This window comes from Diadema antillarum, unplaced genomic scaffold, assembly GCF_040938485.1.
Source record: "Diadema antillarum isolate AM-2024a unplaced genomic scaffold, OU_Dant_1.0 scf00000146, whole genome shotgun sequence".
Taxonomy (NCBI): domain Eukaryota; kingdom Metazoa; phylum Echinodermata; class Echinoidea; order Diadematoida; family Diadematidae; genus Diadema; species Diadema antillarum.
Window position 1 is genome coordinate 1,176,396 of NW_027271035.1, and position 22,196 is coordinate 1,198,591.

The 22,196-nt window shown below is 39.6% G+C and overlaps 1 protein-coding gene across 2 annotated transcripts in view; it reads left to right on the forward strand.

Moving 5' to 3' along the window:
* The window catches only part of LOC139721663 (uncharacterized), a 61,125-nt gene extending 44,031 nt beyond the window's left edge, over positions 1-17,094 (forward strand). For both annotated transcript variants that reach the window (XM_071632990.1, XM_071632991.1), the window contains exons 5-8: positions 7,012-7,177; positions 12,545-12,776; positions 13,729-13,973; positions 15,122-17,094. In XM_071632990.1, coding sequence (XP_071489091.1) covers positions 7,012-7,177; positions 12,545-12,776; positions 13,729-13,973; positions 15,122-15,294 — 816 coding nt within the window. In that variant the 3' untranslated portion in view covers positions 15,295-17,094. The remainder of the gene's footprint in view (positions 1-7,011; positions 7,178-12,544; positions 12,777-13,728; positions 13,974-15,121) is intronic.
* The last annotated feature ends 5,102 nt before the right edge of the window (positions 17,095-22,196 follow it).

The following is a 22,196-nucleotide window of genomic DNA, read 5'->3' on the forward strand; positions in this document are numbered from 1 at the left end:
TATCTTACAAGACACCTTTGCTCAACAAGTCATTTCTGCCCCCGCAGATGTAAGACATGTGTTTGCTGCCCTCTGGTGTTGCCTGTACACCCATTGCCGAGGGAGAAAGCATCATTGAATGGAAATTCCTAATTCTTGGCAGCATCTGCAGATACTTGTATAGGGTGTGAGGTACAGTTGGGACAGATATGTGCAGTGAAGAATAATCCATTTGTTTAGGAGGTTTCAAACAGTTTGACTGAAATGTGTGAATGCTAGATATGAGCATGTAGAGCTTGGACTTTGAATGTTCAAGTAAGAGAATAAGGAAATAAAAAGACAAGGTAGCCTTTCAGGAATGAATTTTCCATCTTTACATCCTACATTTTGTCAATTTTAACCCTTGCCAAGTCTCGGTAAATAACATGTAAATCCATGAAACTTACCTTGCATTTTCATCTCCTTTAAAGAGTATCTTTTTACTCAGAAAGAAAAAAAAATGTTTCATCATTGGTCTCTCACCACCCCAATGATAACGCTCACTTGATTAATAGACCTTCCATCTACGGACCTAATAGATGAAACTCTGGCGTAGACTTGGCAATCACAATTAGGGACATGCATGTGTGGCTATAGCTTGGCAATGTGCTGGTGCAATTCTCTGAATGATTTGACACCCACCACCACAGCCATTAGTGTACATAATGCAACACAACATTCGCATTCAATTGATTATGTTTTGCCACAGTCCAATAACGTGGAAACAGGCAAAGCAGAATTGCATATATTTAGACCTATGGAATCAGTGGTACTTGGTCAGAATCAATGTCATTGTGTTGACAGAATTGTAATGAACAGGGCATTCACATTGGGGAATGTATGTTTTAATCCTCTTCGCTTTCATTGTGAAATTTACTTTTCAGGGTGAAGACATTCCCATATTAGGCAACACTTAGTTGTTGATTTTGGGCAGCCAGATGCCCATAGTTGTGGATACAGGGCAATCATGTAGAGAAAATGAAAGTAATGTGCTGAAACTGTCATCATAGACAATTTTGATGCATAAGCATCACGATATCAAATAGTGGATACTTTATAAAACCTTGGTTCTGTTGACGGTTCATGAGGTAAGGGAATACAGTTTGAGAGGATCGGTCAACATTAGAAGCTGATGGTATGCAGAGATATTTGTGTAATATTGCCTCACAGTTTAAACACTTCAAAAAAATATAACCTGCATGTGTCATATTGCGCGGGGAAGACACACACAAATGGTGTGCAATAAAGCAGTGTGTGCACCAGCTTTTAAAGCTCAATGTCCGCGTGATTGATGATACTCTTTTTTTTCTTCTTCTTTTTCTTTGTGAGACATTATATGAAATGGGTAGGGCATGTATGCATTGTGCATGAACAATAGAACTCAAAGCCTGTAGTCTACAATCATAGTTGCATTGGAATGTATCATTGTAAAAAACCTGAAGGAATACATGCTGTGTGCCCAGGCGCAATATACTTTTGAACCCTGCACTGTTACTGTGCATCAGTGCGTTGTTGTGTGTGTTAATTTGAATGCCCAAACAGATATCCTTATTTGTATGCCATTTTTAAGCAGTTTGCATACTGTTGAGATGGCAGCAGCATCACGAGTTAATGATGCAGCAGAAAATTGTTGTGTTTCAGTAAGGAACTTCTTTTTCTTGTATGAGCGACAACAAGAGAGAAAGGGGGTGGTATACAGTAGGGTAGCAAGGATTTTGTCAAGGGAAGATGGGGGGGGGGGGGGAGGGGGAGATGGAGGGATGGGCTCACACCCCTGACAGATGCTGTAACTAGAAGCAGAAAGTGGGAGAGGATAGGTTACGTATGAATAGCTGAGGGGGGGGGGGGGGGACAGTTTCTATATTGATGGAGTATATAATTTTTGATGGTGGCAGACTAACCAAATACGTACTCCACAGCACGCTGCACACACCCAGAACCAAGCCCTGCCCTACTCCGACTATGTACTTCCTACCCTGGTTATACGTGGTAGGCATAATGAATTGATTGATGTCCCCGTTCGTCCTTCCCCTGCATAAGTCCGTTCATGAGTGTCGCCATGGCGACGGGGGTGCAGCTTTGTGTACAGCATAGCTTCTGATCACATGCGCCTATCTTTTTGCTGTGCATGCATAATTTATTGTGCCGTTCCACGCAGTCCTCTTCCGTGTTTCCAAAACAATTACTGCATAATGCACGGCTTGTTAGCCAGCATTTTTTCACTCCCGTTTTTAGGTAAGATGTATTAAAGATAGCATGTAGCATCAGGAAGGAAGTAGGGCCTACAATATGAAAATACAATATGAATTTTACCTTCTAGTTTAATACTGTCTTAAACAGGTGATTTCCTTACAAAGAAAGGCTCAGAAACAACACAGACTGTACATAGCAGCATTTTTACATATACAAAGCAGACTTGTAGTGTTACAAAATGATGTTAACAAGTACAATTCAAGATTAAACAATGTCATATTCATAAACACAGCAACGTTTAAATGAGGCAGCACTCTAGAAGTCTTGCTGCTGCAAATTACCATGTACCCCAAATTCTATTTAGTTTATACACAAATTTCATTTGTTGCTCTTTAAATAGCTGCATGTTTAGTATTAGCTAGTAGACAGTTCCCCATTTGGAGAGTCACCATTTATAATAATGCTGATATCATCTGAATGCATGAAGGTGGTTGATACATTTTAACTTGTTAAACAAACAAAAAAATCCCTGATGTGTACATTGCAGGTAAATTGAAATCACAGTGATTTGAGCCTAGAGGTGAATTTGAAACAAGCTGTCACAAATTACATAAACACTGTCCCTGTGAACTTGAAAAGGAAACATGACCTCAAGTTTGCTTCATGCACAACAATTATGTGATCCATGGCTTCCCCTTTGCTACTTCCTCTATGCCTGATTATCCGCTAATCAGACAGCACAGATTTTTTTTTTTTTTTTTTTTTTTTGGCCACATTCATAATGACGAATGTCTACAATGGGCCTTATTTGCAACTGTTAGTCATTCAATCATGCATGGTCAACTAGCTAATATTTTTTTAGGATGAACCAGAGTTCTGGTACCTTCTGTAGGTACACTGCATTGACACTGCATTGACTGCTGGCTAGTCTTGCTTCCAGACTGCTCACCATTATTTTTTCCCCCAATGCTTGCCTGGAGCTACAACCATGATGACTGTGCAACAGTGACGTGATTGCCCATTGATGACATATTCCTAAAACAAGAGAGAAATATGTCAGGAAACAATTGTTGCACTGATATCTACTCAGAAAGTTGTTACACTTCATTGTCAAGTGAACTGAAGATGTTGGCAACATGATGGGAAAGAAAGAGAGCTTGGAGAAGGCCAATAAAAAAATCTGTAAAATATATGCCACATAGTTCTGAAACTTGTGAAATATCACGTCTGCCCCTTTATTTCAGCGCTGGGAGTAAAGATAGGTTGAGAGAAGATTTGTTTTTAGGTTAGGGTGCAATACAGTCTGTAGGCATTCAGTAAATAGAAGAATTGATACACATATTTGATTATTCAAGGAGTATGGAGTAACACGTGGCGTAATGTGACGACAGTGTTGTCAAGAGAGACAAACACAGTTTAAACAGGTAGCCATAAATAGGTGGAGGAGATTGGGTGAGGGATTCTACGTGACAGCTTTAATTAAGATAGATCGCCTGTAAACACCTGCTGTGTTTACTATTTACAGACAGCTTTGACTGTGACAATTTAGCCAGACAGACAAACGTCGGAAATGGGTCCAGCTATGGCTGCCCTCCCCTTTGCGTGATACATGATCAACCCAAACAAGAAGGAGGTCACCACGACATAAACCAAAATGAGTAATTGGGAATCTTCCACCTACAGGTGAAATGGCGCATTCCTTTGCGTCCCCTGCTGTCGAGAGGAGGGGGGAGGGGGGCATGCATGCACCCATTTCCTACCATGGTGTGCAGCAAGTGCAGCAGCGGCCCTTCGCCAGGGGTTGGGCCGCGTGCAAACATACTTGCCTTGGCCCGAGCCGCGCCATATCCGCCTGTTTGCCAACTTTGAGGGCGTGGACCCGAGCACACCTCTTGATGTAGCAAACTGTACACAGCCCTGTTGAGTGCGTGTCTGAGTACTATCAGAACACTTCTCTCTTTTTGTTTTCAAATTAAAGGACAAACTCCCTATGCATGCCAGTTTGTTTTCTTTTATTGTGATTATGTTCATACAATATGATACTTTCAAATTTGCTTGTTGTGTCCATATCCTATCTTTTTTTTTTCTCCAGATCACATAAAAAGTTGAAGTTTCCGAAAAGGAAAATGTTTGTGTTGTTTGAAAATGTTAGGTGTCCATAATTGTGTACTTGATGTTTTGCTTTGAAAGATTCCTTTCAAACATCTTTTGGGTTTGAGTTCTGTTGTCATACAAAAATGCAATTCCTTCAGCCCAATAGTATTTTGTAGATCAGTTGTGGTGTTCACTGTAATGGAAAGAAAGGTACAAGTTGATGATAAGTGAATACAAACCTTCAATTTGAAACAGACTTTGCTGTCAGAGTGAACAAAACTGATTCCCCCTACAACCCAGGGTCTCATACGCAGTTTGCAGCAATTATTTGCACTCCGTACAATAAAACACGAACTGAATTTAACGTAACCTATGAACTGATTTTAATGTGACCTTTGAACTGTTTACCTATAAGTGTGTAGAGTATGCACAGCCTTTATAGCCAAGCTCAGAAATTGATAGTGCAGCTGAGATAGATGGTGGGGATAGGCCTATACTTTTGCATGTTGAATATAATCCCATTTTGATTATCAGTGTGTCAATCAAATACATAATGTGATTATCCTGTAGGCAGTGTCAAGCTAGTATCCAGTGCCATCTTATGTGGGAGTATTTTCATTTTCAGAAACATTCAGCTTTTGACATTGTTTAAATCCACATCATGCTGAGCACCTGTGCATGTTGACCCTGTGAAAACGACAACAACTAGAATAACTACAAAAAAATCCTAGGATAAGAAGGGGCTTAGACATGAGAGAATGTCACTTTTAACCCATTGAGGACTGGCAGATTTTGCTTCAACACGCATTTCCCATAGACACGTCCTGAGTATACTCAGGACTCGTCTTCAAGGGGTTAACAAATCACAACAACAGTAACGCTCTGAGGCCATGACCGAGGCACATCCAAGTAAAACGACACACAAATAGTGTTGACATTTTTCTGCCCGAGCAGTGTTGGTAGAAATACCACCCTATTTCAGCCCCTTTGAAGTAAACATAAGTGGTGAAACTTACATTGAAACTATGGGTATATAAATGAGTTGGGTGGTGCCGTGAAAGCACGAGTGGAGGCATACCTGGGATGCATTTCATGGAGCAGTTTGGTCGGATATTTTTCTGACAAACTGTTACAAGCTACTGAAATCCTTGCATCTGATTGGCTGAGAGCAAATTTGTGCGACAACTTTGTCGGACAAAATGCTTCATGAAATGCCCCCCAGGGGACCGTTTCATGAAACTTTTTGTCGGTGATTTACACTGACAACTGTTAAAAGCTACTGAAATCCTTGCGTCTGATTGGCTGATAGCAAATTTGTCGGTGAAAACCTGCGACGAACTCGTTGATGAAACGCCCCCCTGGTCTCAAAGAGACGTCCGACAGGGTCCATTTATCACTGTCTTGCGTCTGGGGTTTGCCTCTGGGAAATTTTCTGCATTTTTCTCCTCATTTTCCAGACAACAAAGGGAGAACTTAACCATGTGAAGCAGAAAGATAGGCATGATATAACTCACTTCACCCCTTCATATCAACATGTGAAATGGATGGGTATCCCATGGTTGACATACCTCAATATCTTTTGGTGAAGGAGAGGTTAGAATGAGGTGATGTAAAAGCTTCAATGATTTTTATGCCCTTGCATTCTTTTAGCTGTCAGACAAAAGGTCTGTGACCTTTTAGGCAAACAAGTTGAAACAAAAAGATTACTGCTGACTCATACCAACTTTAAGTATACCCAGACAAATCACAAAATTTGTGGTGTGTAACATTGTGCATACTTCTTTCAGCTACTCTGTAAGCGAATATTGTGGTTGGGGAAAAGTCTGTAGTGCCATCTGTTCTGTGAGTTTCTGTCCTGCCCCCAAGATGTGAAAATAAGAGTGATTTTTAACCTAAGTTTGTTGTCTGCTCTTCATTACTTTGAAAACTGTTGGCAATTTTGGTTCACTGGCCCAGTGCTAACCAAAGGTAACCTTTGAAATACTCTAGAGGAATTAAGAAGAAAATTCAATTTCTTCCTCTTTTTTTTTTGGGGGGGGGGGGTGGCGATGGAGGCATTATGGAATCTTAGCAAAGCAGGGAAAACCCCAGATGATTTTTGCAGTGAGATGCATGAAACAAAACAATGGTAAAAGACACACACACACACACAAAGAAACACATACATGTACATTCATGCATACCACCACAGACACAAACAAACACAAACTCACCCGGATGGACTGCTAGCTTCCTGACTTTTGTGCAGCCAAATATCGTCTCTTTGTATCTTTTAGGTTTTCTCACTTCCTCATTGTACTTAAAGTATCTTATTTTTGTAGAGTATGATAAGGCCACATATGATTTTGCATTTTACTTTAAAGCCCTTTTTTATGCAAACTTGATTTATTTTAGTATGAGGGGAATTTTTGCATTTATTGTACCTTGTCAGCCTGGCTTTCACCTCAAGTTCATTTGCACAAAAGTTTTAGCCACAGGAAAATGGAGGGGAAAAAGCATAAAGAGGCGTTTACACGAGAGACAAAGAAAAGATACAGCTGAAAGGGAAATGGTTGAAGCATATGATTTTTGGTAGCGGTGGGGGTAGAGTTATCAGTAGTGTGAATCACCCGTCATTAGGAATAGGCCAGAAATGAGTCAGCCTTCCTGATCTCTCTCTCTCTCTCTCTCTCACACAAACTCTCTCTCTTTCTCTCGTTCTCACAGGAGTACACATCCTCGTCCCCACCGCCTCTAATCGACGATGGTGAGCCCTATCAGACCGAGCCCGTCGACCTGTCCATGCATCGGAAGCGGTCCACGTCCCAGCCAGAGAGCAATAAGGCCTCGATATACCCCGTCAAGGCCCTCAAGTCCTACCATCCTGTCGACAGTAAGTGACGGCGGCAGCGCAGAACTTTTTCATGGAAACACTCACTGTCTTTTCCTAGTGGTAGAACCCCTCTTGTTACAAGCACTTCCCCGTTTAAGTGCTGAATTTCACCTATTGATAGTAGCTGGCATTAACCAAAATGTGCCAAGTATTACATTAACCCCCCCTAATATGCCCATGGGAACATTCTGGGACTATCCCTTTGTGACTCTTTTCCAGGAATGCTTTGATGTCTTACAGTCATGTTGGAATGAAAATTAAAAAAAAACCAAAAAACAACAACAACTATGCACGATGATGTCATTACATTTTATAATAGGCAGCTATGTAATATCATACTATAATTTTGCAGGTAGGTTTCTGTCATTTCAAGCCATGAACACACTTTTTATCATTTTCTCTGAGAGCATATATGTGGTACATGGCAAAAGAAATTTCATAAAGTAGTGGAAAATGACGGGGGGGGGGGGAGTTGGAGGTAGGGATGGGGTCTTAATAAAAGGCAGGCACAATGACAATGAATGGGAACATACAATTTATACAGTTAACACCACACAGTATTCAACACTACCCCTTTTCTTTGTAGCCAGTCAAGTGTTACCTGTAACCAACTTCAAACGTGGGACGGGTGTCTATTCTCAGTTGGCCACATTTCCTTATTGATCAAGTTTGTGATAATCCAGTGACTTCCACAGAGAATATTTTGTGCGCTTCCTGGCAACAAAACTGCCAATGTTCAGATTCATCAGCACGAGTGAAGTATTCCTCACATAACAACGGAATTCTGTGAATCCTTGGCGTGGGAAGCAAAATGGTTTGGCCACCAAAGTACAATGAACGAGTGGTGGGCGGGCCTTTGTGGGTGGAGTCGCAAATGAGTTAATACAAAATAATATAGTGTTTTTTTTGCAGAATTATTAAATCGAGTTATGCATGAAATATCTTTGTTATGAAACCCTTATAAATCACCCAGATGAGATATATAAGATTATATTTTAATTAGAGAGATAAGCACCATTTTGTTTTGTATTTTCAGGGAATTGATTCTTCAAAGATAGTGGATTGGGACAAAAAGGCTGCAATATTTGATTTGTTTTTTTCTGTTGTGTTTTTTTTTTTCATCGTGTGGAGTCTCTGGAATGAGAATCTATTGAGGATCACAGCAAGTTATTTACATAGTATACATAATTTACATAGTAGCCCTATAAATGCGCTCGTATATTCACATTAACACCTTGCAGAATGAATTAAGACACAAATACCATACACACAAGATATTAAGGGGAGTGGTTAAAGGGATGGTACAGTATTGGTGGAGATGAGAATTGGGCTTTTAACTTTTTGCGAGATATCAAGAAAACACTTATGATATAGTACAGAGCATACCATTTTAAGAGGTATTCAAAGTTTATTTGATGAAAATTAAGTTTGGAATGACTGAAACAGCCAAAAACAAAGTAAAACAAAGCGATCGTAAAGAAGTGTGGGTCCCCCACTTCAGAATTGCTCTGTTTTGGATATCTCAGCCATTTCAAAACCAATTTTCATCAAATAAACATTGACTTCCTCATAGAATTACATGCTCTTTCACATTTCATAAGAGGTTTCTCATTATCTCACCAAAAAAATGTTAGAAACCGGAAATTAGGTCTCAACCATAACTATACGATCCCATTAAAGATTGGGGATATATGTGATTGTACATTGCTCTGTTCTCTTCACAATTGAACTTCGGGATACCAGTCAATAGTTTATGTGGCCCTTTTGATATGTTGAGAGTGCTTTGCTCTTGTCGATATCCTGCTCTCGCTAGCAGTATTTACGGAAATCACACTTCAAGAAATTTGATACACATCCGAAGGCATGAAATGACCATGGCTTAATTTTTTCAGTATGACAAGGTAAGGACATTAGTGTATAGAAATACGATCAGGAAGTCAGAAGAGTGCAGGTATATTGTTGACAGGCTGTCTGGCTATCCGCACAAGAGAAAATATCATACTTCATAATATGTAGTTGCGCACCAAAGAACATATAGCAAAAGAGTCTATGTAAACATTTGATAAAATGCGGAGTGGATTCCTGCTGATCTTGCAAGTTTAGAGAGTGGCATATGACTGGTGTTATGTGCTGTGCAGTTATAAACCTTTAGGCTGCGTTCACATAGAAGTATACTATTCGGGTATTCGGGCTCGTTTTTCGAGGGCACGCGAATAGCTTGAATCGAACGATAGGATTTCCTCACACCGGTTCACATAGGAGGGCACTATTCGAAAGTACCGAATACCTGCGAAAAGTATAGCAAAGTGGGAATTGAGCTTGTTCGATTTTCTTGCAGCGTATACCATCCCTCGTTTCTGAAATAATGACAATTTTGGTCTGGATTTGCCCGTTATCAAAAATAAGCATGTAGACTGACATTCTGATGCAATTTAGAAATTGTGAATTAGATTTGCTGCGATGTAGGAGGAAGAAATCCTCACTACATGGGATGGTGAGTTGACGGTGCGGGTGATGGTGTATTCGGTGCTCGAATAGCGAATAGCGAATAGCGAATACCGAATACCGAATACCGAAACTTCTATGTGAACGCAGCCTTAGAGTACATTCAAATTATGTGTTGTGTATATGTGAGATTTCCATTCCTGTAGATACAATGTGGGCACACACACACACACACACACACACACACACAAAAGAATAAGAAAAATTTGTAAATAGGCATATTTCCTGCAATTGAGCTAAATGTGGTGTATTCAGTATTGCTCTAACAGAGAAACCAAAGTAAGGGAAGGCACAACAGATATTAACAGCTGTACCAGGTGATATCATGTATACATGCAATGGAAACCTTGCTGTAAATAATGTAGGGCATTGGCAGAGGTCAAATGTGATATTAGCCAACACTAGGTGGCAGCAGAGACAATGCCTTGATGTGACACTTTGATACACAGCATGGACAAACCTAGTCACGATACTGTAAAACCAGAAATGTTCACATGCATTTTGATTTTGCGAATTTCACAGTAGCCGAGATTTGCAAAATTAAAATGCACGCAAAAGTTCTTGTCTGTACAAAATGCATTGAATGCCAGTGGCAATGCAAGAAAATGTCATGCCATGAAAAAAGGCTGTTGGCTCCCAGTCTTGAAAATTTTCATGCCGTGAAAACATCTTGCTTTACAGTATGGAAAAGAAATTGTGACTATGATATGTCTACAACTTTGGTGTCAATGCCTGAATATGTGTGATTTTTAGATACTGTAGCTCTAACAGATCAGTATGATCGCGAAGAGCTGTTGAGGATAGGGTATGTAAATGTGCACATCAAATGCTTTTTTTTTCTATTTTTATGTTGTATTAAATCACACAAAATCACATTATTTACACACAATTGGCAACAATTTGAGAGAAAAAAAAAACACTAAGAGAAACATTTGGGATAATCATATACATAGCAACTCTTAACCTATGGAGACACCAGGGTAACTACCTTCCATGGTGACTACATGACACATAATTATTATTTAAACTCCTATGATTTATGAACATGACATACACTGCATGTAATACATTTTGAGTGCACTGATAGAGAGGTAGTACATGTATCAAGGTACTGTCACTAGCAGCATGAATCTTGATAAGTACACTGACCATCAACAGAGTTTATCTACATGTATCAAAAATCAAACCTCCATGTGCACACCATATGCTCTTATTGGGGCATATGACTTGTGATCAAAGTCCTATAGGAAGCTTGAAGTTGCTTGTTGTGTGAAGCATAATTTTGCTTTTCGAATGCACCTCCCGCGTGTCGGCAAGACTACTCAAAATAATTATCCGCATTTGGTCCATTAGCAATATCATCAAGTTAAAAAGAAAAAAAAAAAAAAGGTGACAAGACAATGCCACAAGAGAAGACATGAAATAGAAAAATCATTTTATTTTTATCTTCGTAATACCCAGATAGTGATTTAACATATGTGAGATATTGACGGCTTTGTCTTGACACAATTTGTACTCTTTTATATAAGGGATTTTTTTAAGGTATAGCTATGAATGTTATATTATCATTATTCATGGTTGCATAAATCTGCAACACTGGGTGCATCTGAACTGGGGTATTGGTTAGGATGGTCCATGGGCTATGCTTGTTCAGATAACTTTGCCCAATGCCTGGCAGTTCTGCCAGGTGCATCCAGTATCAAAGTATTTTTGTGTTACTGCCATGATTAATTATTTTTATCTCAGTTTTTGGTTTTATTGTATGTTTTCTGCAAAACAGAATAATAGTGATACAGGGGAAACTCGGTATAACGAACACTGCTATAACGAGATATCGGTTATAACGAGGAAATTTTCTCGGTCCCAAATGTCCTTCCACAGAAGTCTATGTAAAATGCTACTCTTATAGCGAGATCGGCTATAACGAAATAACTGCTATAACGAGATAAATTTTGTGACTTCCAAACAAAGAAAAACATAGTAAATCAAACCTGCTATAGCGAGGTAAAGCAAAATGCCTTCGGTAAAGCTTTACTTCGCCTGTGCTATCATCTTCCGAGATTGTAATTCTTGATGCGCCAAAAACTGTCTTGTACACACATAATCATTTTCTTCAGTGCACTCCAGCTAGCACTGCATGTTGTACGTGTGAAGTGTGTGTGTGCACGCACATACCTGTAGAAAATGTGGTGGGACGGCCATATGTATACATGACATCATCATGACGTTTAGCAGGTGTGAGGCAATCTGATGCTGTGATTGGCCTTCTAGTTAGGGAATTCCCCGTCTTCACACACAATTACACGCATTCATAATGTACATACAGAATGTATCACATACACACACAGCATTATGCAGACCATATTCAAGCTTTCCACACAACACACACCCATACGATAACCACATACCAATCCACAGACGATCTTGATACAATCGCAAGCTACATAAAGTTACAAATTCAAACATCTACAATTAACAAGAAACACATTCTTGATATTGGATTTCCTTGGCGAAAAACATCTTCTTACCCATAAAGGTGAGTAATTCCCTCACACACAATATCAAGTTATCAGTATTGATTGAAATATGATGGGTAGTCCCACATGTGCAAATTAATGTCTTTATTTTATGCCTTCTTTTATGCCTACTGATATAACGAGATATCGGCTATAACGAGGAAAATGACTCGGTCCCGACCATCTCGTTATATCGAGTTTCCACTGTAATACACTTTGTAAACACATAACTGATGAAATTGACCCCAATTTGAGATAGATATTGAATGCAATCGCGATGTACACCTTCATATTCATGTCCTGCTGGCCTGTTTTTCAGTACTTCTGTTCTATTTTGTTGCGGCAGGCAATGGTGCGCTAGACTTGAAGAAGCATTCGGCGGCTACCCTCAACATCCCCTCACCGGTCCTCAGACACAATGGCCGCCGCAACGAGGCCGACGACATCAGGATAGCTGAGGAGCAAGAGGATGAGGAGGAAGAGGAGGAGGAGGATGACGCTGACCAACCCAATGTCAGCCTCGAGAGCATCGAGAGAACCGGCGCTGGCGCCCTCATCAAAATCACCAGAGCAGCTGAGTAAGCAGATGTCTTTGAGATACAGAGAAAGAGCAAGACACTAGATCGAGGCTTTCTATGACAGAAAGCGAGAAACATATCTTAAATCGATAAGCATTTGGAGACTGCTGACCTCTGCCAAACAGCTCTTTTCTGCCCACATTCACATATTATGCTGAAAATGGCCCATTTCCTACTGATAAAGAATCCTTTCCAGTGTTATAGAAAGAGAGAAACATATCTTAAACTAGAAAAGCATTCGAAGAGTGCAGACCTCTGCCCTATTTCTTAATGTTAAAGAATCCTTTCTAGTGTCTCTACCTTTTAGCTTCTTGCTGTGTTCGGGATCACCACCAAAATCTCATCATCCGTTCCTTGTGTCATGTCATCTAGTTTTCCTGAAATTTGCATTCGAATCTGTTCATGACTGTTTTAGATATTTTACAAACAGACAAACCAATGCCCACAAAAACACAGCATCCATGTATGAAGAATGATATAAAGAAAATATATAGAAAAAGTTAGAAAAATTTCATTTTTGTGTTTGTGTGAAAAAAACATACTCCTCATACTTGTTACTGACACATGTAAGGCTATTAAAATACTATTCCCCCTGCCTTTTGAAAGGGGTAAGTCAAGTGCTCTTGACAATCACAGTATTTGCAAACCACTCCACACTTCTGTAAATGTGGAAAATTTTTAGCTGAGTTTTTTTTTTTTTTTTTACCTGACCAGGTAAGTTGATTTTTGTGTGTTTTTCATCCCATGGGATCAAAATATGAAATAGTATTACATGTACAGTGTAACAAGCAAAATAGTCATGTGCTTTATTTTTGTGCAAGTTTCATGTCATGTGAAATGTGTGAAAGATTCCACACAACAAAAATGTATATTTTTACAGTATATTTACATGGTTCCATTCATCCAGTCCTTGCCACTGTTGTAAGCCCTTTTTTTCTTTCACAACCAACAGCAGTCTCATCGCAGACAACCTGGCCCGGTCGTGGCAGACCAGTCACCACCAGGCCGCTCCGGGCGGCCGGAGGCCACGGATGGCCCTCGCCGGCCACGTGGCCGACCCCAACCTACCTCTCAGCCTGCAGACGGTCGTCATGGAGAACGGCAAGCGGCGCCGGGTCCACCAGTGCGACTTTGACGGCTGCAACAAGGTCTACACGAAGAGCTCCCACCTGAAGGCCCACAGAAGAACGCACACGGGTGAGCTTGTATTCTTATGCCATGATTGTAGAGAGTTTGGGGTGCAGTGTGCATCAACAACAGTAGATGGTCGACCCATCCAAATTTTATGCCACAAGACTGCTTAGCTCCATTCCTCTGTGAACTCACCCAAGAAAGAATACCCAACAGTCCTTACAGGGGAGTACTGCTCATGCTGTACCTCAAATTATGACAGATCAGATTATATCATTTCATCATGACAGAACAAAAATAAACAAAAAACAACTTTGAACCACCCTCCACAAACACACACATACACACACACGTCTCACCTCCAGACTGACAGAGAGCCCTTTTTATTCCACTGAAACATTTTTTTTCACCTTCTTCCTGTATAAATGTGAAGTTTTTGATTTGATTAGTACCACGAGCACAAGTGGGTACTAGAAAGTCCTGAAATTATTCAACCTCCAGTATCTGTATACATACAGCAAATTTAACAAAAGTGAATTAGTGCTGGAATATTCACATTATTTGATGATGTTCACATCTGCCGGAAGTGAACTTTGTTGTGCTGGAATAATGGGCCCAGAAGCATGTTACCTGCTTCCTTTGTATACGGCAGATTATGTATGACTTTATTGCATTGATATGATAAATCAGTTTTACAGTTATCCCAGCTGTTTTTGTTTGCAATCAGTTTTGAAGTTGAAATGCATTTATGTTCAAATAATGCACAGGTCTGAGTGCATCAGTAGGAATTGTGTGCACAAGATAAATATGGAATTGTTTAACCCATGAGGGGCTGCAAAGTGGGTTTAGACTAGATTCCATAGTTCACACATGCACAGTACTCCTACTGACACATGAGGAGATGTGTGCATCAATTGTTTTATAGAACAGGGGACATTCTCTTTTTTTTTTAAAGAAAAATCCATTCTTCTCTATAATGTGTCTAGTAATGACCAATGCATGGCAAATTAATACTGGATGCATGGCTAGCTATCTCTTGCTAAGTGCACAAAGTCTTGCTATAAGTGCGCAGTGGTATATACATAGTGGCTGTCATCTGTGATGGTAATGATTATTTGATATCAAACATGAGGCTAGAGCTCTAACCCAAGGAAATTGTATACCGGTAGATTTTCTCAACCTGTTCTCTCTTCCATGTTATGCTTTACCTGCAGGTGAAAAGCCTTACAAATGTCAGTGGGAAGGCTGCGGGTGGAGCTTTGCCCGCTCGGACGAACTCACCAGACACTATCGCAAGCACACGGGTGACAAGCCCTTCAAGTGTCCGCACTGCGAGAGGGCGTTCTCGCGATCCGACCACCTCTCCCTCCACATGAAGAGGCACTGATCGGGGTTCCGCACGCGTTCACTCCACCGCGCTTTACCTTTTTTCTGTCCACTACCGCATGGCGGGGCAAACTTGCCCCGTTGGTACGAGGTCCTTTTCCACAGCTTTGCTGCTTTGAAGTTGTGCGGGCTCAACCACGGCCCCTGAAAACTTGTCTCCATTCCACGCATTGGTATTGGTGTCTTCACCAGGCAGACATCAGTGGATTATTATTGGAGATTATAAAGGACTTTGATCCCCTTTGAGGCTTTGTGTGTGCATCTCAGGGTAGAATGGAGTGTGTAGTGTGTGCTTGCAGAGGCAAACTCAACTCAATGAATGTCTCCAAGCAAGAAACCCACCTCCCAACTCAACACTTTTTGTGAGGTGGGCACCAATTTTAGCACACGATGGCTCTAGTATCTCTGAATATCTTTTGTTTCGGAGGTCCAGTTTGTACGTATGGGCCATTGCACTGCCGACTTGACCACGCAAGAAGAATTTTGTGTCGCTGGACGTCTGCAAGTGGTCAGTGAAACAATGAGCATGCTGTTACAGTGTGAGCCAAACTCTAGTGTGTGCAAGTATGTGGCAGTGAATTTGAGTGTTTGTGTTTGTGTTTTGGTTTTTTTTTGTACCACCATCACTTATCTTTGCAGAGTTTAGAGTAAGTGTGTATTGTCTTGTTAAACGGAATCGAGGGACGCAGAGCAGTATAGTCAGAGAGTCTAGCTCAAACTCTTGTATGGATCAGGCAGGTGTAGCCCACAACAGAGTCCCTGTTTTTGTTGGTAGTAAGGTATCATGGATGGTTTAAGGGTATCACATCACTTGCCGTACCCTTTGTCTCAAGGCATTTATCAAAGGTGAATTGAATTAAAAGTGTCAGTGTATATTCTAGCTGATATTTACTCACAATTATATTTCCTCTGTATTGATCCAAGCCATCAAGAGGTCTTGAGACTATGCAATTGCTGCCAGTTGATGAAATTGTATAAAATGCTTCAACATTTTTTGAAGGTTATTAGTATGAGGTGCAACAATGATTGAACATTACTCTACACGTAGCTTAAACCTACTCTCATCCATTATCATTATTCCTAGCCTACACGTGTACCATCCACTTTTTGCATTTCATTGAGAAATATCTCGTCTGTATAGTGAATAACATGTTTTTTAGCACAGATTCAGTGAGTTGGTTGCTCGCCTGGATTTGCTTTTACGCTATGTTTACTTGAAGAGTACCTACATCAGAAGTGGCATTGTGGTGACTTCTCTCCAGGTTGGATATGATTACCTCAATTAGCTGGCCAGAAATATGCTGATTTTGTACCTCCTACACTGTAATTGCCCTTTGTAGTACCTATTCGCAGTTTCATTCAAATCTAGTAGTCACAGTAACAGACAGCAAGTTCATTTGATTGCCGAATTCACACAGTAAATTTTTAGTCATAGTCAAAGCCTCAGGCCAATTACGATGTGGAAAGATTGTTTTGATGGGAACATGCAGCATGGTGTATATGTTGTGCTCTGAAAGGCTAGGGTTGGGACCATTTTCGTGTTGCAATCACTGTTGATGTTGGCAGAAAATTTGAGAGTTTGTCTACAAGTCGTGACATTTACCATCTTTCTTTTTGCAAAAGAAATGCCAAGATTTTTTGGCATTTGGATGTCTTGGGGAAAAGTCTCGCAGCTGCATTTCCCAAATCTGGAACCAATCATTATGGGGCCAATGCAATTCTGTGCACAGAAATAGTGCCGATAGAGGACAGTTTTGCGCCATGAAATGAGTTTGCGCACTGGGCAACAAGCTTTTGCGTGCAAAGCAAAATGATTTTGCTTTGTTTCTTGTGTTTTGGGCAAGTGTATACCGTATGCTTCTTGTGTGAAGACCAACTCGATACTGTAACGTTTGCCAGTGTACATGTGGTATGGATAAAATATTGCTTACTATGTGAATTGCTGTGTGAACTCATTGTTGACATGTTTATGTAATACGTATTGTTTAGCAGTGGTGACTATGTATCTTCTTTGTTGTTGTTTTTTTTTTTGCATCTCAAATTCTGTGATGTAGTTTAGGGTTGGGTTCTTAACACAAATCTTATGAAGTATGATATAATTTTGATCATCTCTGCTTTTAAGCCACACGTAAATTATAAGCGACGTGATAACAAACCTATGAACCAAGTCACCCTGTGTGATGTCCCTGGTGTATGCTATAATTGTAGCCTGTCATCTAATGTTGACACATTAGAAAAAAACAAACAGAGATCCTTGGGCCAGAGAGTGTTCATAGCATATTGTAGATCACTGTAGTGGAAGTTCCTACCGTAGCTGTGAAAATATTATGCAGGATTTTGCAATATGGTTTTTACAAACACTTTCTAAATGTCATCATTCTTTCTTTTGACTGCGTTGAAAAAAAAGAGAGACTTATTTGTACCAATGGCTTAGATTAAATGTTAGTCTAACTTTGAAAGTCCCTGTAAGAATACTTGTCTTTGAGGTTAGCTTTCCAGCTTAATGGGTGTAGGCAGTGCAAATACCAGTGAGACAATAAGTTTATGGCATTATGAGACAATGCATGACATAAAGGAACTCATGATCAGACTTATGAGCTATGGGAACCAATCTCTGTAGGAGTAAAGCAGGTCTCAAAAGAGTCCGACTCTTGTATTTCATTTGTGCTGCTTGTAATACTTTCAAAACATTCTGCGTGACTCCATTTTGGGTGGCTGTGGAGGGTTTCAGACTTTTGAAAGAACTTGCTTGTAATCGCACTTCGAACGGTGTTCAGAGATTCACGGAATGTGTTCAGACGCTTTGGTGCATCCACATAGACATTATTGCTGGCACTCGACATTCCATACCATAGCTATGTCATATCTGGCCGGTCTATCATATATTATGCAACTCATAGCAACATACCTACAAGAATAAGTATGCATAACCTCACACCATTGTGGAAACAAATCCAATATCAAGATAAGCTCCTCCTCCAAAATGTGTTTTAAAGGGTCAAATAGTTCAGACTGAAAATGCGTAGCTCATTTTGCGCAGAATTGGATATGAAATCTCTTTTTAAGACCACAGCTGGCCAAATGTGATTAGGCAAGCATGTTTGGGGGAAGGATGATGCAAGTTTGCCTTCAGACATGCTAAAATAGCTGGATTAGTGTGAAACTTGTTTGAGAACATTCCAACAAGTTCTTTTGTTGGTGTGAAACCTCTCTGTCTACAGAAAGTGATCCAGTTATTGTGTATTGTTTTTCTTCTGTTATTTTAGTGGTGCTGATCTCCACCTACCTAGAGAGTGATCATCAGTTATTATGAAATCTGTGGTTACTACACACAAACTTATGCTTGGAGTTTTATATTATAAACCAGAACTATATATAGAAGTATATATATTATATGCCATTAATTGCTGCAAAAGAAACATGATGATGTGATTGCGAGTGTTGTGGGTGGTTGAGAAGCGTGGGTCTATGGGGGCCAGATTGGGGTTTAGGAGGGGCAAAAAAAACTGGAGGGACCATTTTTGTTCCCAGATGCCATTGGTATGTGTGTGATATTTAGTGGTAATGCATGTTACCTGGTTTGATATACATTTATTAGGTTAATTCAGTCCGAGACATTAAATCTGTAGTATTGTTGGTTTGGAAAAGTTTCAAATGTGTTTATATAGACATAATCTTGATCTAACTGTAGCAGTCCATATTCATTTTTTTGTGATTTTATGCCAATGCTGACATACTGCAGAATTCCCACCCAATAATTTATAGCATAATGTGTGCTTGTTGGGTTCATTTTATGAAATGGCAGTTGCTATTTCTTGAAAGCATGTATAATGTGTGATTAATCATATCTCTGTTTGATAGATAACAGATGTTTTTCTATCAGTTTTATAGCCTATTCCCTATTACTGAACAAGAGCTGTGGTTCTATGGGGACCAACAGTATAAATTCATCATAAACATTTTGAAAATGAACTGCAATACTTGGTAATGTACAACAGTTTCTTATCTCCATCTTACTTTTTACATGTGATTAATATTTGATTTCTTGTCATGTGAAAGTGGCATAATACCACAATTCTGCATTTGTTGTTTGTGCTGGTTTTCCCTAGATAGGCACGAGAGTTGAAATATGATAGACACATAGACATCTGGGGCCTGTGCTGCTATAATAATGCGTGAGCAATTCCTGAAGTATGAGTGCAAAGGGATGTAAGTCCAGTATATATGTCAAGTAGATGGAAACAGTAATCCTGGGTCCCTGGGAAATTAATGCATTAACTTGGACTTTCTGTGAGAGCTGGACCAAGTGTCCTGACAAAATCTTGTTGGTAAGGAAATTTTGATAATTGCTTTTCAAGTTTAATAATGAAAGTACTCGCAAATTTACAACTCACTGAATACAAGTGTATTCAAGGATCATCTCGCATTGATGGTTAGTTATTTTTCCTCTTTTTATTTTTAATTTCATCAAATCCGCTCTGCAAGACCTGTTGGCTATTGGTACAAGACTCAAGCCCATTTGTCTACTGTGTTCATGTTAATGACTTGAAATCATTTGTTGTAGTTTGTGTCAAGATTTCCATCCCACTCTGGCATGCTTGTTCTTGTTGTTTTGTTTTGTTCTGTTTTTATCTTTGTGAATGTATTGCAAGTTGTGCATTTGTCTATAAGTGCAAGATAGCCATGCCAACTAAAAAAGATATATATATTGAGTGAACTAAATTTTTGTCTAGTTGAAAGGTGTTCTCAAGAGTGCTCTTCAGTAGTCCTCCTGCCCAACGAGAACAACCAAAAGTTTGAGATGCAAGCATTAGCACACCATCCGTCCAGGGATTTGTTGTGAAAAATGCCGACTCCGCAGCGTAACCGTGGCGCTGTTGGGTCGGCTCAGTGTGTAGAAATAGCAAATCGGTGGCGTCGCTGCTCTTTCTGTCGTGGTACATGGTCTTGTTTCAGTTGTAGTGATTAGACTAGCTTTATTTTATTTTTGGAAGCTGTCGTAAGAATAATTTGAAGAAAGCGTGGGGTTGTCAAGCACTTTTGGGAGGACTTTTGACAAAGCACAGGCCCACTTGAAGTTGTCTGTTCTGAAAATGAGGGGTTGATGATTGTAATTTGTGTCACATTTGGAGTAGGAAAAACATGTAGAAACAACATCCCTTGCCAGAGAGTTGCAAATTGTGCTCATATACAGTAACATGTACAGGAATTGTAGTAAACATTTTGCAATAATTTGTAATTGTACGTAATTTACTTGCCATTACACTGTAGGATTTTAGAAGAATCACTCTCAAACTAACTTTCTGTTTCCATTTTTTTTTTCTTGTATAAACTGGTTAGCTAACAATAATATTTAAAAAACTCTGATAACTCTGGCAAAACTGTTGCAGTTAATGCTTTTTTTTGGGGGGGGGGGGGGAATTAAACATGAAATCCTGTAAGAGAAAAGAGTTCCACACATTTTCTTATAGTGAGATAGAAGAGCTGTGTGGGACTGTTGATGGTGATGGAATTTAGCCAATGCTGGTTTCGTGTGGTAATAACCTTCTTGCGCCGAACAATTAGGATCATCTCAAAAAAAAAAGAAAGCAATGGTATAGTACCCAAAGGTGCAAAACACCTGTTTTCAACATTTCATGTTGGATCTCAAACGTAATAAACTTTCAACTATCACTGCTGCACCCCTCATCAGCTTTGGTCATAATTACTCCCTTCAGTGGACTTTGAAATGATGTTCAATGGATCCTGCCACTGTGGTTCAATGGTATGATTAATGGTACAAGTCACTGAATGTATACCACATCATTATCATTGCAGTTAAATCAGCTTCCACAATTTCAAAATGTCAATGAGGATTGTATGTTTAGTGGTGTTTAAAAGTTAAAGACCAAATCATGAATTGCCTATACGAAAACTTTCAATCAAAAAAAAAAAAGTTAAGTAAATATCTAATATGTTAATGATGTAAAATCTTGGAGCTAATGTCATCCTTATTGTGTCATCTAGAATACTAAATGACAGTGGAAAAATGGAAAGAAAACCTGATGCAGATGATCAACATAATAAACCGAGAATCAGTGTGTAGGGCTATTTGTAACCATACTGTTGCAAAGAATCAATGATATGAAGGTTGTGAAAATACATCCCACTGCCTGGGTATCATATCCTGACTGTGTCGATATTTGGAATAAGTGAACACTTTAGAGGGGTTTCCAGTCTTGTGTTGCGTAGTATTTTTTGCAAGTTACCAGTAACTCATAGGACCAAACTAAGGTTGGTAGTGTATTTTATATCGAGTTGATTTGTTTGCAGAGGCATACATTCTGGATTGACCTGTTGCCAAGTGTAAGGTTGAAAACTATGCACCCGTAGCCGAGTCACTAGCATCCTTTACATTTGTTTTGTGTAAAAGTTTGATTTTTTTTCAAGCAAAGATCCTTCCTCAGTAATGCGCAGAGTCCAAGGGTCTTTCAGACTTGCCGGTATAAATCATTATAGATAGCAGATTATCATGTATGTGTATGATGGTGTACCACATTGTTGTTTGATGGTTATGTAACTATCTTTATTTTTTGCGTGCGTGTGTGTATGTATGGAAATATTTTTTTTGTGTGTAATTGATATGAGTTGATAAGTATGCCAGAAGTTAATGCATTCTTCTTGGAGTGTAATCTTACATGGGAATACTGTGTTGAATGAAGACTCGTGTAGCAGAAACGCTCCTTGCAATTTGTATGTGCTTTCTTTTTTTTTGCAGGAAGAGAGGTGACCTCCTCCTATGTGAAAAAAAATTATTATGACATTATTGACATCCTACCCTGTGCTGTATCGACGGGAATCAATGTATTATTGGTGTGATACTCACAACTATTTTCAATTGAATACATGTATTGAGTTTTATGA